Below are 18,788 nucleotides of genomic sequence, written 5' to 3'. Positions count from 1 at the left end.
ACCAATGAAAAGTCTTCCCTTCTCCAGACTTTCTCCCTTGTCTCCAGGCTCCGGGATTCTTGAGGGCTGCCCTTAGCAGTGAAGACTGAAGCAAAGAAGGCATTCAGTAATTCTGCTTTCTCTGTATCSCTTGTCACCAGGSCCCCCRCCCYRTTCAGTAGGAGGCCCACATTTTCCGTAGTCCTCTTCTTGCTGCTGATGTGTTTGAAGAAGCCCTTCCTGTTGTCCTTAACATCCCTTGCCAGATTTAATTCCAACTGGGCCTTAGCTTTCCTTTTTGCATCTCTACATGCTCTGACAACATTTCTGTAATTCTCCCAAGTAGCCTTTCCCCTATTCCACATTCTTGTACTTTCTTGTTCTGTCTGAATTTGGCCAAGAGCTCCTTGCTCACCCATGCAGGTCTCYTGCCACTTTTGCTGCACTTCTTCCTCCCTGGGATGCACTGCTCTTGAGCTTGGAGGAAGTGATGTTTGAATGCTAGCCAGCTCTCCTGGACCCCCTTCCTTCTAAGGCTTTAACCCATGAGGATCCTCCAATTAGGTCTCTGAAGAGCCCAAAGTCCAGTCTCCTGAAGTCCAGGGTTGCAGTCCTGCTTGTTGCCTCACTTCTTTCCCGCAGGATCCTGAACTCCACCATCTCATKATCACTGCAGCCAAGGCTGCCCCCAACCTTCACATCACTAACCAGTCCCTCTCTGTTGGTAAGGACAAGGTCCAGCAGGACACCCTTCCTTGTAGGCCTTGTATGCTCCTCCACCATGTGTTATGAAATTATCATCAATGCRTTGCAGGAGCCTCCTGGACTGTTTGTGCCTTGCTGTGTAGTCCCTCCAGGAGATTTCAGGGTGGTTGAAGTCCCCCATGAGAAACATGGCCCGTGATCTTGAGGCTACCTCCATCTGTCGGTAGAAGGCCTCATCAGCTTTTACTTCCTGGTCAGGTGGCCTGTAGTAGACACCCACAACAGTGTCCCCCATGCCAGTGTCCTCCCTTTGATCTTTACCCATAAGCTCTCAACTGCCTTGTCCTCCTCCCCGCCTAGGCAGAGCTTGATGCATTYCAGTTGCTCTCTCACATAAAGAGCAACTCCACCACCTCACCTTCCTGCTCTGTCTTTCCTAAAAAGCACATAGCCATCCATGACAACATTCCAGTCATGTGAGCTATCCCACCATGTCCCCATGATTGCAAAGAGATCATGGCCCTGTGATCACACACAGATCTCCAGCTCCTCGTGTTTGTTCCCCATGCTGCGTGCGTTGGTGTACAGACATTTCAAAGAGGTGGTCATGCCTGCAGATTTCCCGGGAAGGGTGTATGGGGGTCACCCATAGCCATGTTCCAAACGCACATCCCCACCTGCATGCACCCGTTGGAGGCCCCCAACCCAACTTGCATTTTGTTGTCTACCCTGTCTGTATGACACCACCCCACCCCCTCCTACCTAGTTTAAAGCCTTCTTTACTAGGCTGGCCAACCTGTTTGCAAAGGCAAATGTGCCCTGCTTGGTGAGGTGAATCCCATCTCTCCCCACCAGTTGTTGGTCTTCAGACCATGTTCCATGGTCATAGAATCCCAAACCCTGTCGTCAACACCAGTGGCATGGCCAGTTGTTGATTTGGAAAATCTTCCTYTTCTTCCTCCCATGCCTCCCCTTAATTGGTAGGACCGATGAGAAGACCACCTGGGCTCCCAGACCCTTGACCACCATGCCCAAGGCCTTGAAGTCTTCTTTGATTGTCTCTAGTTTGTTCTCTGTATCATTAGCACCCACATGAAAGAGCAGCAGAGGGTAGTAGTCTGATGAGTGTACAGGCCTTGGCAGCCTTTCAGACACATCTCGTATCCTTGCTTCAGGCAGGCAGCAAACCTCTAGAGGAGGGGTAGGTCRGCAGATAGGCACCTCTGTCCCCTTCAGCATGGAATCACCCACTACAACCACTCRTTGCCTCTTCCGAGTGGTCATGCAAGGCTGTTGACATTTGTTTGAATTCTTATTATCTATTAGTCATCTAATCATGTTTTAGCTTTACTAATTCCAAAGATTCCGTCAATTTTTACATCMTAGTTTAAGTTCTTCAGTTTCATTGGGGCTAACTTAAGGAAATAAGATGAATGTGAATGTCAACAAAAATAAATTGCTGGAAAACAATATAAAAAGATCATATTTGTTTTCCAGCTGCTGGAGGTAAAAGTACTATAAAATAGTCTTATTAATCTTTCTTTTACTGCTGAAGCATAAGGATTAATGTGGGCACTTAAGATGTAGAAGTTGCTTAAAACTGGAGCAGATTGCAGTAGCTATGAGGATTCTTCCTTCAAAATGAGGGAAGTAGCATAGGAGAAAGATTCAGGGAGCAGAATTAAAAGGGATGAGGGAGTCGGTTTGTTCCTCAAAAGGGAATGTTTCAGGTATGTAGAACACCTTATTTAAAAACATGAATAGCTAATGAATGAATAAGCTTGTTTTTTAAAAATTATTTTTTATAACAAGTGTAAGCATTAAGCTTTGGGATAAGAAAAGATCCTTGTCAAAATGATGGTTTGTTTGCTATTTCAGTGTCAGGAGGTCTCTGTTAGATCTAGGCAATGACATATGGTATTTTCCAGTCTAATCTCTATTACCCTTTTAAAGTGTAAGTTTCAGTGAAACATGTTTTCTATCCAGTAATGAGTAAGTCAGTTGGTCTTTAATGCTACCTGTGCTGGGGTTCATATACCCCAACGGCTTTTTTTGTAAAATAACAAAACACCAATTTCAATCTACAGTTGTTCTGTCATTCCAGAGACTTAGGAAAACAAAAACTCACCTCTTTTTTGTGAGAGAGAGGTCTTGGTAGTATTTCTTCTTTGCTGGTTGCTTTGTGCTCCACGCTCCATAACTGTCATTGCTTAGTCTGCTGCCGAGCCTTTAACTCGTTTTTTCCAGAGAGGGAAGCAAGTTCAGTCATACTCTTACTTTTTATTTATTTATTTTCAAAKGAATTGTGCAAACTGGCTAGAATGTTCATTTTTTGCAGTACAAATGCTTATTTAGTGTGGATGTCCATACATTCTATATGACTGTTAAATTCAGTTAAGTAACAATAACCAGAATATGTAGTCTCTTATCAGGAAATAAAAATAGAAGATCTTAAGAGTTTTCTCACAACTTATCAGCTGTGAGGGGTGAGATAAAATTTTAAAGTAGTATAGTTAACAGAATGATATRTGCATTAATAATAGAAAATAAGAGAATAAACTATACTTTGAAAGATTAACATTAGTCAAAGTATGTCCTGTTTAATGTTTGAATTCAAGAAAGATTACTGTTGGAAGGTATTTTCTTATATGATAGTAATAGAGCAAAAAAAAAAAAAATGAAAATTTCTTCTCATCCCATGCTCCTGAAGAAACTGAAATATATTTTTTGGAAACTCTTCTTTAGTCACTACATTATCACAGAAATCCATGGCAACACATAAAATTGGAAGAAGGGCCAGGGAAATTTTGGGTTACAGAGAAATYTGGGTAACAGAGAAAAATTTTCAATGAAAAGTAACTGTTGTCTTGTCATTACTGCAGTAATACCATAGTATTACTGTAGTCAAGTACTGCAGCAAGTATTTACTTACTGCCAGTGGTTTCTGAATCAGTCATATTATCCTGTGCTTGAAGACTGTCCATATCCTGCAGATCAACCACAAATAACAATGTCAGATCAATGTAGATTTTGAGGAGAAAGGACAGAAGAACAGAGCATAGTGTTGTATGATAATCTTCCTCAAAAATCTGATGTTTGTAATAGTGCTGTTTATGTGGAAGGAGCTTAAACTTCAGTACTTAGAGGTGCTTAAGAGTCTTAATAATCTAAAGAAGGTCAGTGATTTTTGTTCCTTGCAGAGATGTGGCAGACACACCTCTGAAGAATTTTTTTCTGAAAATAATTTGGAGGTACAGATTATACTGCATTACTAACTCAATAAYGTATCTTAACCTCTGCTGAAGACATTCTCTGTAGTTCTAAAAATATATTGTGCCTCCCAGAACCTGAGTGTTTTGGAAAGCAATGAAGTGTCTCCCTTTGGCATTGAAGGTTTCTGGCTATTTGTAGTCTTACCTAGCAAGTTGCAAGTGTAGAGGTAAAAATRTGGCCTGTTCTCCCCTATCACAATGCCTAATATGTGTATGAGATTCACACCAGATTTCAGTATTCTGAATACCTGAGGACAGAAAATGCATGCCACTTACTGCAACAGAGAGCTACTCTAGGAAACATTATCTAGAGATTTAATGACATTTAGTCATATTTGTTCTGCATCTTAATTTCAATTCAGGTACCCTGTACCTGTGTGCAAATACTTGGTTATAATTTTGCAGCTTTTTCATGAAACTAATGGAAGATTATTTGTTAGAAAGACAGTTCTTTGCTTTGGCTTTCAGCTAGTTTGTGTAACTGAAGAAAGAAGAACATTCAAAAGAAAAGCTGTGAAAGAAGAAAACATGTAATGAACCTGTAGACTGGACTGAGTGGCCTTCTAAAGCCATAGTAAAAYTTTTAGGGGTTAAAAGGACAGTTACTTCAACTGTTACAAAAAGTCATATGAGACATTCATACGACATTTTGTTAAAAGTTTTTGTGGCATTATAATTTGGGGGGGAAAAGAGAAAGTGTTACATCTTATGTAAGATCTTAGTCACCTACTAAATATTTTTAATAGTTAATGTTTTTTAATCTTTTTTTTTGGTGACTAAATTGCAGAGTAACCTGTTTGATGTTTTTGTCAGTGCAAGAGCTTGTAACTTACTGTGAATTTTTGGGTAACTTTCACTTTTTCTTACATCATCATAATAAATAGAAGCCTCTCAGAGCCAAAATGAAACATCTTCTTCTGATGTTTACAGTCTGCTCTGAATTAAATATCAGYATTCCATAATTAATTCCTTAATTTCTGTGTTAATTGGCAAAAACAACTCATGAGAAATATTTTGCCCAAGTCTGGGATAGGCTTTGTTTAGTTCCTATAATGMTGAATTTGTGAAGTATTTTTTCAATAGGGATCTTGTTGAGGAAGGTTGATGCGTGGGGAGGACTTTGGAGATGGCTTGGAGACTTCACAGAAAAATTGGAAATGGGAACAGGACATCCCAAATATTTTGATGTCCCACATTAGAACTCATTTGCTGCTCCTAATTTTTCATACTTGGAAATATATTAGTTACAAAAACTTGTACCTGTTGAAAATGCAGAGTCTTTTTTTCTTCTCCTTTTTTTTTTTAGTCAACTGCATGTTTTCAACTTAAGCTTACTTAAAGTTTTACTGAAAAGAAATGTACAAAGACAGCCATTCAATTGTGGATTAGTCACTATGGCAACAAAAATGTGGTGACTGAAAAGGGGGAGGATGTATTCTCCCCTCAGCTTCCTGCCAGCTGTCATATTCAACCTTTGTGGCATGAATTCAGGCCAAAATATAGACTGTGACCAACTCTAAGAAACTATATCTGTATTTTTATAAATTGGTACAAGAATCACACTAGAAAAGAAACCTTAATCCTCTGAATTGGATGACAGACACTTGGCACTCTTGCCAGTGTTTGACAGAGAAATAACTGGATGCTTTGTAGTAAAACCTGGATTAATGGTAAACCCTTCTTTATGTTATTGCAATGTGGTGTAAATGAGAGAACTAAGCAGGCTGTCAGCCTAGGAAAAAATGTGCCTTTTTTATCTTCAGTGCAGGTTTAAGTGCTGCTAAGAATACTGTAAATACAAAAGCTGTGTTATTAGAACTCTTTATCGTATTTGTATTACATTGACATTTTGTAGATTATTTAAACAAAGACTTTCTATCAGTTGTAGTAACTCTGATYGCAGTGTTTTTGCACAGTTTTTGGATTTAACAAGCTTAGATAGTTGTTTACAATGAGTAGACTTTTGGGAGATAACATTCCATTCTCAGTGTTCTTTTGGGATGGAGAATGCTATTCAGCTTTAATGTAATTGTTCCCAAATGATCAGCCTGTAACATTGCTTTCTTGAGTTTACTGTTTCAGTGTACAGTAGAATTAACCATTTCAGCATGTCTTTTAGTGTTTTTCCTTTTTTTAATGCAGTGAGTTCATATGTAGCGTTTTATGAAGTATGTAGTTGCATTTTCTTTATACTGTACCTGCCTGGTGTTTGGTTTTGTACGGTTTGATGGAGAGGTGGGGGAACTGTAGAAGATAGTCTGTGAACTGGCACCTTCTGCAGAATAAGCAATTACCTGGTCTTTGAATTGAGACAGGCTGATCATCTCATTTTCAACAGTGTGATAATTGTATTGATTTATGGCCAAGTTTTTGGAGCAGAAAAGTGATGTATGACTTCAATGTGTTAAAAAGTCAGAAAATGAAATGAAAATGCTACTGAGAAATGTTTGCTTTGTTGCCTAATTGGAGAAGAAATAGTGAGACTCAAAAGCTAGTGAAAAACAGAGAGAAGAAATCTATCCTCAAGTGACATAGTAGTTTCTTCACTACTACTGCATTTTGTCCTTAGTCTTAGTTAAACAAGTAGGAATGTGACAACCAGGAGAAAATAAATATAATACTCTGATAACATTTTCTTTCTTCTATCAGCAGAGATGGCTAAATGCTGCTCTGTACGTAAGCTGATGAAAATAAAAGAACRTATCCTGTTTTGGCTGTTGACAGAATATGTTGGAACAGTAGTTTGGACCTAGGATAAATCTAACTGCGTCTTCGTAGATTAAAGAATATTTTAGCTCTTTGTCTGCTGTGCTACTACCAAATATTAGATATCATTACCACAGTGTCAGCAGTCAACATCCTGAATAGTTTTGTCTAGTTCTCGAAAGTTTAAACGTAAARTGCAGTTGTCTAGAGTAGTTGAAATTTCAAGGTAGATTAGCTTCATTTTCTAAAGCAATTGAGGTGTTGAATATTATCTTCACAATTACATCTAATTCTCATTCTGCAGTCCCGATTTATTTGAACAATAGGCCAGTTTAGTCTGAGGGAGACTGCTTTTCTATAAGGAAGTTCAAATTCTAAGGAAAAATTAGTGGGCACTTTAGAAATATCATTATAAAATATGGTGCTATTCAGGCTTGTTTCAAGCTGTGAGATGTGTCATTTGTCCAATACCATAACATCTGTAGTTAAGCATCTGTAGAAAAGCAGTTGCGGTTTATTTAAGAACCAGCTGAAAGTTTTCTGATTATATGCTCTAGATTGGATAGATATGCTCTATTTTATGATCTTGACTATATGGACCTTATTTTTAAAGCAGCTGTGGAACAACTAGCATTTAACCATCCCTGCTGATAAAAGTAAGGAAGTTTTATTATGGTTTTATGTGGATGCCATTATACTTTGTTATGTAGAGYAACTTAGGAAGAAAATGGTGTCTGAAGTGCGTAGGTGTGGAAAGTAGAAGCCAAGAATGAAGAGTCAGGTAACAGATGTCTCAGGGTGTTTGTACATGTCCTGACAAGTACAGAAAATATATTTAAAATAAAAAAAAACAGTATCTAAGAATAGCAGATATTCAAGAACAACGTATTGAAAGGTCTCAATAATATACATATACTATAGAAAAAGTCCCCRGTGGTGGTGGAGGGCAGGGAAAACTATAAGGAGAAAAGATTAGCAGAGATTATTTAGGATTAGAATTTGGGTAAATAGATAAGTTCATTGGAATGCAGTCAGTGAATAACAGCTGCTCAAAATAAYAACARATAGTTCAAACTCTGCTGTAACTTGCAGTGTGTTCAGTATATTATCAGGTTTTGAAGGGAGTGAGAGAATACAAAGTAGARTATGGGATAAGAGTGTGTTTATTACTTGCTTGAAAGTGAGTTTTAAGAGGAGAGTCATACTGTCTTTACTGTTTCATGCTTTTGTACGGCTTAGGGGATGGCAAGGCTGCTAGAGACTTGAGTAGGCCTTTTTTTGTTTGTTTTAGAAATGAAAACAAACAATGAAGCTGTGCAATGGAAAGCATCCCACATATCTGGCAGCAGTGGTTTCATGCATACTTGCAGAGAAAAGCTTGTTAACACAGTTCAAGCCACGAGTGAGGGAAAGCAGAGGGAACTGCTGAGTATACATCTGTATATGGCAAGATACTACCAGAGTGATACTTTGGATAGTCTAGGCARAAAAGGGAGGGAGGAACTCAGACATAATGCAATTACAGCTGAAGAATAATTATGCAAACATGCTTAAAACTTGAGATTCAGGCTTTTGAAGGAAGTTCCGTACTTGAGGAATTGACACAGATTTGAGACAGTTTAAAAAAGCAAGCGTTGTCCTTGAGTCTTCATTAGTGGTCCCACTCCTAGCATGCGCTCTTTTGCTCTCCTGTATGTTTTCATCTTGCTGTGCTTAAAAAGATGCACACTGTTCCCTTTTGCCTTACTTGATGCTCAGCTGCACATCTTCACTGTCCTTGAAAAGCGAGTGCATGTGAGTCTTAATTATGGACTGTTGTGGAATTCTGAATGTGCAGATACTGTCATTTTTGTTGGAGTCTTGATTAAACACTGTATGGTAATGTGCATCTCAAAGAAAACGGAATGTAAAAGGTGAAAATAAATACTTTTTTATGATACATTTTTGGATGAGTGATAAGAGTCTCAAAGCTTTCTGGATCCTTTTAAAACTATTTTCTGCACAACTAGGTAATAGTCCCTTTTCTTTCCTGTTGCAGTATATGGAAAGCCTCTTTAGAGTCGATACAGTTAAATGAAGAGAGGATGAGAAGAGAAAACAAATGTAAAAGAAGTCTCTGTGTTCTTACATATTATTTTCCCTAGTTTGCATCAGAATTTCACCAGCAGCTCTTAAATAAGTTTTCCCATATACTATGATATATTCTGCAGTATAATCTTTTCCAAAATATTTTTTTTAATCCTCCCAAATGGTGCCTTTTATTAAAAGGGTTACATTTGTGGCACTTTGTGTCTGAGGTGCATGCTTTTGTTTGAAAATAAATTGTCTACCCCTGTTTAACTTTGTACAAAGATTTTCTTGACAAAGTGGAAAGCTATCATACATTGTGTTGAATAAAATAATAAAAATGTTACATTCAAGTAATTAGTTTTAATACAGTTAATTAGATAACCAAAAAATACATAGTCAGGCTTTACAGGGAAAATTTAAGCGTTTGAAGAGTAGTGATTTCATAATGTCTACTGCAAATATATACTATATTCGGTATAGTTAAATAAATTTTTGATGAAGGCAAACATATTTCATATTTGCTGTCAATCTTATAAATTTTCTTTGGCGTAATGATATATGTGATACATATATGATTTATAGGATGATATACTAATTATGTCTTTAGCTCTGCATCATAAGTATGTCAGAAGGCTAATTAGAAGATGACCTATGTAATACATTAAAGATGTTTTAATACACAATAATCCTGTATGTCTGTAATGGTGTAATGTTTGGCAGGAATCCTTTTTGGGTTTCCATACTGCGATTTTAGTTGTTATTCAGAATGACTTGCCCACAGTCATGTATTTGAAAATTTTAAGCATATTTACATTTGAAAGTAAAAGAAAATTGTACTGTTGTTATATAGTATTGGGTGGAATCCTAATTCCGGGAGAAATAATTTTTTTGCTATTTGTATGATTTTAATTTTTGATTATTTTTCCCCTCTGTGTTAAAYTGGTTAACATTTTTCAGTAGCTATGTGGTTGAGGCATAAAACAAAGCCAAACTTGCGATTTAGCAAAAGATTTAGATTTTTTTTGACAAAAATGTTGACTTTTTCTTCTGATTCTCCACATTTTTTTGTATTAAAAAACTGTTTCTTGCCAGTCCTGAGATATACTTATGGATCAATCATAAGTTTCTTTCCAGTGTTGCAATAACGATTTGAAAAACAGTATAGTAATATCTTTTGTCATTAAAATGTTCTTTCAAAAAGCTCAGCAACCCACCTRCTAGCCTCAGTGCATTAGTACACAGTAACATAAGTAAAGTAAAGAAAGTGCACTGCTGAATGCATAGTATACTACTTGTAGTTTAATTTCGGTCATAAATGTTAGTAATTCATAAAGGATAGTACATTCAATTATATAAATAGATTCTTAGATAGGCTAGTATCAATAATGAAAGAACAGGAGTCAGGTTATTTTAAATGCTGCTTTTTAAAAAACTCCTAGACCTTGTTTCATTCCTCTTATAAACATTTGTTGCACTATAGAGATGCATCATGTAGTCTCATAATCAAGGAGTGAGAAGTGCATGGACTGAGCCATGCAGAGGTTCTTCGATCAAATTTTATTAATTTTTTTCTTATTTGCAAGAATACTTTATGCATATGATATACAAAATAATTCAGATGAATGAGACCAGTGCTGTAATGTCAACATGGAATTTGATGTAGGAGGAGTTAGCAAATGACTTGGGGGGTAGGGTTGATGGTAGAGAAAGCTCCAGAGGAACAGAAAATGGAAAACTATTGGAAGGAAGATGCTGGCATGAAATAGACTTAAATCAGTGAGTTAAGAGGCAGCCACTGAAAAGGGAATTTAGAAAGAAATCATGCGTGACAGCAAACGCATGAGTAGACTTAGAGTAATACAAGTCAAATTCAAAAGAAAGCAGAGTAGTACAATGTTGGGATGTAGACAGAGCTTTTCTTTCTTTTTTTCTTTCTTTTTTTTTAACAGTAACTTTAGTAGAAAGATGCAGCTTACCTCTGCCTACGACCTCATCCAGGTGTCGTTCAAAGTTACCAACTTCAGATTAGACCTATAAAGAACATGGAGACATCTTAAGAAAAACTGAAATAAGTGTTTTTTTTAGTTGACAGAAGGATATCGTTAAAATATGTACATACATATATGGATACAGGATCTGGGGGAGGGGTTGGATTTAAGTTGGCAAACTTTCACAGATACTCACAAATTCAGCTGAGCCAGTTGCGCTTCAGCATAATTGGGTGTCATTTAACTGACTGGCTTTAGTCTAGACAACTTAAAATGTCTAAGAGTAATTCACAGTAGCCTTGGGCTTTCGCTAGTATTTGCTCTTTTAGCACTTGGGGTAACTGTTTATAGTAACTTTTTCTATCTTCTGGAGTAAGCTTTCAGAAATTTTATTGGGGCAGAAGAGGAGGTGCTCCATTTCTGTATGTGGTGGTATTCTGCTGTTGTTGCGTCGGGTTTGCCAGTGTTGGTCAGTGTACTTTGAAGTTTTGTACTTGTAGAACTAAATATGCCATTTGTGGGTTTATTTACAATTAGCAATATTTTTTTACAATAATCCTGATTCTCTGCAAAGACAAGTAATTTTATGACTTTCAGTATGTTTACAAGATTTGGCTTTTTTCCCAAAGAGAGATTTTTAATCTTCTGTATTTGAAGAGGAGTATAAACCAAAGTATTACTGCCTTAGATACTTTGGTTTTCTTCTTAAGAGGCAGATGGATGCACATAAATGGGAATTTTAAATGCTTTTAAGACAGGCATGGCATAGTTAAGCTTGTATTCTACACAATTACGTTTACATGAATTAAATTATACTGCATTCACATTACTCCTTATTCCTGAGAGATGCTTAGTCTTATCACACTGAGGTCTGAAAGCTACAAATATTTTTTATTAAAAAACTTTCATCAAAAATAATGTATTTTGAAACCAACATTTTTCTTTTAAAATATATTCTCCAAGTACAATTCTGTRTCATCCATGCATGTGCAAAAAAGAATACTTGTAAAATATTTTTAAATGTATACAGAATGAGCAAGATAGCTGTAGAATATTTGTGTATGCTATAGAWAACATCTGCTAGTTCAGTCTTAAGTTTGTTACTATCATTATAACATTCCAGTTGGGAGATAGAGAGCTTTTTCGTCTTAATTGAGGCCTTGTTTTCAGATGTGTAGTCTATTTTTTTTATAGTACAGTGAAATTTTAATGTTTAGAATTGTGCAGTTGTCTTACAGAAGTGAAAATATATGTCTGTATGTCCGTTAGTATTAACATCTCTGTATGCTAGATTGAAGTTACTTGCCAAAGTAATGGATTGAGAACAGATGTGAGATTCTAAAGCTCAAGAACATTGTGAACAGCCCATGGAAATTAGGAAGGGGACATGGATCAAATAGAAACACATTGGAAGAAATGCTATAGACCCAAAACCAAAGTTTGGACTGCAGATGACAAGGTGTGAACACAGTTTGTGTTTTCATCTCAAATACTGTTAGTATACTTAATAATGAGGACATTATTAAGTAGTTATTCTTTCCTATCGCATTTAGAAAAACAAAAAAGCAAACTGYAATGTTGCTTTACTTTGGAGGAAACAGGAAGTAGTTTTACAAGAATTTAGGAGGACGAGAATTTCTGAAGAAATAACTTCTAAGTGTAAAAGTGTATTTTTGTCCAAGAATCTGACTATTGATACATGAGGAGTTAGACTGGTAACAAAATCATTGTAATTTGATTAAAAGATCAGTTTCTTACAGCTATTACAATTATATTGATATTTCCTATTTAAGAATCATCACATTTAAATTCCAGAATGTTTTCTTGATATCAATGTTATAATGAGTTGGACATGTAATTTTTTCTTTTACAGGTAAGTATTGTAATATTTTTTCAAAAGTATCTTTCAACTCTGATTAAATGTTAATAGAGATTGTGATATTAGCAAAAAATGCTCTACCCTAGCTTTAATATCTTTGAATAATATTATGATTATTTATAGTTGTTAATTTCAAAGTATTTTTTCGAATTTTGAAAGCAAATTGTCTTAGTTTTCACTGAGATTGCAGAAACTTTCAAAATACTGTAAGACATTTAGCTAGAGCTGAAAATAACATAAAGTACACATCTTTCATCAGTTGCTATTTTAGAAATGTATCYTTGAATGTAGCTAACTAAGAGTTCTGAATATCCTGTGCATAAACTGTGTGACATACTTCAGAAGCAGAAAGTAGTGAATCTAGATGGTCTATTAAACTTGCTAAATGAATCCAGGATGATATTATGTATTTGTTGAAACTGCAACCTGTTGACACGGACATTTTTTAATATTACAATAATACTTGGAGGGTCTAACTGAGATATAAATCTTGTTGCACACTGTTAAGTATTTGTGTATTCCTCCATTAATGCATTAAAGAACTTCAGAATCCTTCATTTATCTTCACAACTAAACTGTGTTTTGAAAGTAAAAATACCCAGTGTTACACATGAGGTACTAACACTTGACTTAATTGTTCAGGAAGTTTGTGACCAAACAGGGAGTGTACGTTGGAGCCCTGAATCTGAGTCTTAGCACACAAACCACTGAGCTCTAGCTCAAGATGGCAGAAGTAGCCATAATAGAACTCATTAMTACATCGAAAAACATAGTTTTGATGATTTCTCTGTCTCTTTCTACTAGAAAAATGAAGAAAACCCAGAAGATGACATAGCAGAGAAGAACAGTTTTGTGAGAGAAGAAATGTTGGTAAACAGTAAGCAACATCACCTGTTTGTTATGCACCCTGTAACCCAGAAAAATAAAAAAGTACACAAAATAGGTTCAACCACCTTCTTGTTTGGAAGGACACCCAAAGAAGTCCGCAGGTAAGACTGTTGGTGAGATAGAAGTAGAATTTTGAGCTTAAAAACATATTTCCTTTGAGCAGTTACTTTTTTTTTTTTTTTTGTCTTTATGTTTTAACCACATGTGAAGAATACTCATAATTTTCTGTGACAAGAGCAAAACTATTGGGAAATTTCAGTTCACACTGTGCAAAGAGTATGATAATTGATTAATAAAATGAATCAAACCCACACATCACTCTTAACATGTTGGTTCAACATGTCATGCATTACATGGCTATGCAGAGGCCATCATCACAGAGTTCGTGGTATGTGCACCATGTGGCACTAAAAACTAATGTTTTAAACTGTATAGAAACAAGAAATCTTATGGTGTGAACTTTTGGCTGGCTACTGTTTTTGTCCAGATCTCATCACTTCATCACTGTCATTGAAAGATTGTATAAAAAATAATAAAAAAAAGACATTCCATTTATTTTTTTAGGAAGGGACTCCATATTTCTTTTTTAACATTTCTTTCAATATGTTATTTTCTTAACCCCATCTTTGGAAGGGTGATAATCTTTCCATCTTCTCATATTTTCCCCTTTCCTCAAGCTATTACTATTAGTACTACTTAAATTCCAATGGTACATAGATAGAAATGCAATAACAACAGCAGGATGGTATGTGGAAACAGAAAGGAGAAAGCTGCAGCCAACTGAGTAAACTATGGAAGTAAGATTTGATATATATTTTTAATTTGGCCTTGAGACAATGAAATTACTAGATATGAGACCTGATGCCTTAGTAGTATCTGTAAGTGCTCAGAATCTGTCATGTTAGTCAGCTTTAACTATCCAAACTAGTACTGAAGTGCTAGAGTTAATAGATACTTAATTSTGAACATTTAAGGGGGAGTAGAGGGGAACCCTTCATGCTGAGATTTTCAAAAATGTAGCCATAGCTATCAATTATTTATTGAGGTAAAATTTTCAAAGGCAGTGAAGTGACAGGCTTTGTAATGCAGCCCCTGTGCAGTAAATGGGGTCATTTAGTTCCTCAGGCTGGTCTGTTATATTTAGAACAGGATGCTGCCTGCAGTTGCCACACTCAGTGAGGATAATTGGGGTTTCATGTCCCATCTCTAAGAAGAGAACATAAACTCACCTCTCTCTCTTTCCACTTACCCCTGCTCCAAACCTGATGCCAGACTATAGGCTGTCCTCAGGGCTGTCTCCTCCTTTAGTTAGAGGTTGGCCTTTGAGCGGAAAACAAACATACATTCCATAGATAACTAAGTAGGCAGAGGGGGCAGTCCCTGCTTGCTGTGATTGTGTTTATCCAGCTGTAGTTAACTCTTAAAAGGAGTTTGAGCAACTTTTTTTCCCAAAAAATATTCTATCATCTATCTATCTGCCTAAATACCTTCTGAAATCTGGACCTTGGTGTGTAATCTTGCCTATATGAGTGTCAGTGAGTTTTCAGCACTTAAACTGAGGAAATCATGCTGGAGTTTGAGGTTTATAAATCACTTCAATTCTTCTAAGGTTTCTTCTTTTTGCTAATAAAACAAATACTTCTTCTGAAGGAAATTACTCTTAGTGATTACTTCTGGGGATATATGGGGTAAATGAACTGACTGAGTTACTTGCAGGCTTTTTTTTTTTGTTCCTAATTAAAGGTGTCAGAATAACTGTTTTTCCTTCCTGATGACGCAGGAGACAATTTGAAGAAATGGTATCCCACTTTAACAAGGGATCAGTAGAAGAACTTGCAGAATATATTGCAGAAGCAACATCAGAAACACGTCAGAAAATGTTAAAGGAATTTTACACTGCCAAGCATCCGGAGACAGAGGCTTTATTTCCAGTTGAAATACCAGCACATGTTTCACATAACTATGAGGAAGGAGAAGTGTGTCCAAGACGTTCCAGAAAAAGAAAATCTGTTGTTAATTTTGGAAGATCCAAGTCTAGACCATCATCAGCTAAAGGTTATCTTCTGAGTGGAACTACAGAAACAAGCAGCCAGCAAATGCAGAAAGGAGAGGCAGAGCAACTTCATAACGTCTCCTGCGTACAAGATGTGTGTGTTAATGCAAAATGTAAACAATCACCCACTGTTGCTGCTCAACATATCAGAAGGGGAAACAGTCAAGCATTCACGGATTTTATGGCATCTGGGTCATTAAGCAGTAAATCAGAAATAATTGAGGTGCTGTCTGTAAATAGCTGTAAAGGACAGCAGGACTCAGAAGGAACACAGACACCAAGAAAAAGGTCCCTGTCTCAGTCAGAAAATGGGGAGAGAAAAGCTCAGACTTGTAATAAAAACTCTTTTGTGGACTTACTTGGAGATACCTCAATTCTCAATGACTTCTTCAGAAATGATGGAAATGGCCCTAAAGAGTTATCAAGGAGAATTCCTTCAGGGCAAGCAGAAAAGTCAAAAGAGAGACCAAAAGACTTCTGGGACATGCTGAATGAGCAGAACGAGGACAGTCTCGGAAAGCTCAGAGACATAGCAGTCGTAGAGAAGCTATGTGAAAGAGCACCTCTTTCCTCAGTAACAGAAGAGAGAAAAGTGTGTGAAAGTTCTCTTTGGAAAAAAAATGAAAACTTCCTCTGGAAAAAACAAGAGTCTAGATGATTAAGATGAGTCATCCACTGCTACATCTTGCAATGTAGTAAAGAAAGCTTTCTGCACGAGTTGCACTATGATTGTTTTAGATTCTTTTTTAAAAAAGTAAATAACCACAACTTAAGCAGTATGCAGCATGCATACTCCATGAAATTAAAGGTAAAATGATGAACTTATATTTATGATGCTAATGATTTACATTTTACATTGGCTGTATGGTGTACTATTGTAAGCCATGACATGCTAATTTTAAATTAAACTCTTTTAAAATCTTCTGAATGCAGTCTACTATTTTTTATAAATTCTGATCTTATTCCTATAGTTAGTAGCAATATTAAGTAATTTTTCCCCTTTGCTTATATCTGGCCACCCTCGGTCATCCTAGCAGAATTTGGTGATATAAACAAGATTTGACTGAGATACTTCTCATAATCTCTGAGCTGCTAAACCTGTGGGGTTCAGGGACTTCTTGAGATAGGGTGATGCCTTTGAGTCTAAAGACCCTTGGTGAATTGTTTTCTTCTGTGAATTTGCTCAGTGTCTTTTTCCTGTGGAGCCTCTAATTACCTTCAGTATCCTGTGACAGTGAGTTCCTCAGCTTGCCTAGTGTGAGGAACCACCACCTTTTGTTTGTTCATTCTGTCATTGTTTTTTTAATGCAAGATCTACAGTGCATTAAATGATACCAGATTTCAGATTTCATTTTGTTATGCTACTTTCATCTCTCTATGCCGCTTAATTTATAGGCTACCATCATGTCTTCTCAGATGGTGAGGCCTTTACAGTACTTGAGTAAGGCCTGGACAGTACTTGAGTACTATTCATTTTCCTATGCAAGGAAAGAAGGGGAGAAGTACTCTTTTACAAGGAAAAAAGTATACTATTTCCTAGTGAATCTGATGCCCCTCAGTATCTGAGGYATGCTGTTGTCTTATACTTCTACACTGGCGGGTTCACTGTGAAAAAAACTGGTGGGACGATTATGTAAAACGAATATGACTTATATTTGAGAGCTGGTATTTCTTGCATAATTTAATAAATGTTTCATTTTGTGAGCTCTGTATTAAAAGTATTTTTGGTACAGTATTGTATTGCATGTGCACTTAAATAGCTTATAACTGCACACACAGATTGCTGATTTATTTTTCTTTCGGCTTCATTATTTACACATTAGCATTTTAGTGTAAGCAGTTTTGTGGGCATCTGAATGGCCAGATTCATAAACCCAGCCTTGCATAGTCACTTCTAAAAAGACAATAAGGTAGCTTTTACTGAGGAAATTAATGGTAATCTGGATGTTGAAGCAGTTCTGCTGCTGACATTAGGTATTACTGTTAAGTATGGTGTAGCTTGAATTCAACTTGTGCTAATAGCCAGAAGGTTTGTCAGTCACTTTGTACTTGCATAATATTACTTCTTGCTGTGTTACATCAATTTGCTCCAAAATATATGATAATTTTCTTGTACTCAAAACTAACTCAATGAATTGAGAAGTACACAGCTTTTATCTTGAAAATGTGTTAGAAGAAGAATGGTCTTGTGTTTAGGACATAATTTTAATTCATCTGTCCTTTTTTTCTAACGTGCAAATACTTTGGCCACATTCATTGCATGTATAAAAGAGCTGATCTTCCATTTGATGGAAGTAATTAACTTTTGTAACCTTTACTCTCTATGGCAAAAGCTATGGCACTTAAGTTGTGAGTTTACTCTCTGTGGCAAAAGCTATCACACTTAAGTTGTGAGTGAGTTCCAAATATGAAATTAAGTTTGTTCTTTAGTTTTTGTGATGGTGTAACTGTATCAGCGCTAAAGACACACTGTGCTTAGGTCATTAATTCCTTGTGTGGCCAGACATCTGCAGAGGAGAGAGAATGTACTGGCTTGAGACACTGGACAGACTTGAAACTAGGTAATGGACTGAGGAGTCTTCACAAGTAAGTGTTTGATTACTACAGGAGCCTTTTGGGTGAGAGTGTTGGATAGTTCTTGAAATTCCTTCAGGCAGCTCCTGCTCTGTCTAGCCTAATTTGTATACTTACAAATGTGTTGATTAACATCCTTGGCAGAGTATCACAAAGACTCCCCTGGGTGGTTTCTGCTGCAGTAGTCATTAAAGCATAAATAGGTAAGTCATTTGCGAACAGTTAATAGAAGTTCCTAAAGAAATGGTCATGTAGGATGGTCTCTTGTGTGTAACTAATATATATATGCAATGTTTTTTTGTGTAGTTAAGATAATCAATAACAATGAATTATGTATGTATTGTAGTGGTCACATAGGGCCATAGGCATCCTGGATTATAAAATTAGAGCAGAACATTGTTTTAGAGGGTACTTTCACAATCTACCTGGAGATGCCATGGCAAGAACCCTTGCAACAGAGATTCCTCTCATGAGAGCAGAGAGTGGCCATCCTGTCAGTGTCCCACACCAACCTGTTTGGGAGATGTGATCCCTAATGCAGCATTACCTTTGCCAAGATTCAAACAAATTAGTAACAAGAAGTCTATTCTGAATCTGCAACACATTGTAGTTGGCAGAGTCATCTTTTTCGTTTCATTTAATTAGACTTTTTGTCTATTGTATGTTATTCCATG

The 18,788-nt window shown here is 36.5% G+C and overlaps 1 protein-coding gene across 1 annotated transcript in view; it reads left to right on the top strand.

Annotated features, from left to right (window-relative positions):
• The window catches only part of ERCC6L2 (ERCC excision repair 6 like 2), a 194,516-nt gene extending 178,048 nt beyond the window's left edge, over positions 1-16,468 (top strand). The window contains exons 20-21 of the mRNA XM_085312189.1: positions 13,404-13,588; positions 15,268-16,468. Coding sequence (XP_085168315.1) covers positions 13,404-13,588; positions 15,268-16,198 — 1,116 coding nt within the window. The 3' untranslated portion in view covers positions 16,199-16,468. The remainder of the gene's footprint in view (positions 1-13,403; positions 13,589-15,267) is intronic.
• The last annotated feature ends 2,320 nt before the right edge of the window (positions 16,469-18,788 follow it).

This window comes from Rhea americana, unplaced genomic scaffold (genome assembly GCF_003343005.1).
Source record: "Rhea americana isolate MKP2758 unplaced genomic scaffold, rheAme1 scaffold_11, whole genome shotgun sequence".
Classification (NCBI taxonomy): Eukaryota; Metazoa; Chordata; class Aves; order Rheiformes; family Rheidae; genus Rhea; species Rhea americana.
Note: the sequence above shows the minus strand (reverse complement) of the source record. Positions and strands in the feature narration are given on the sequence as shown.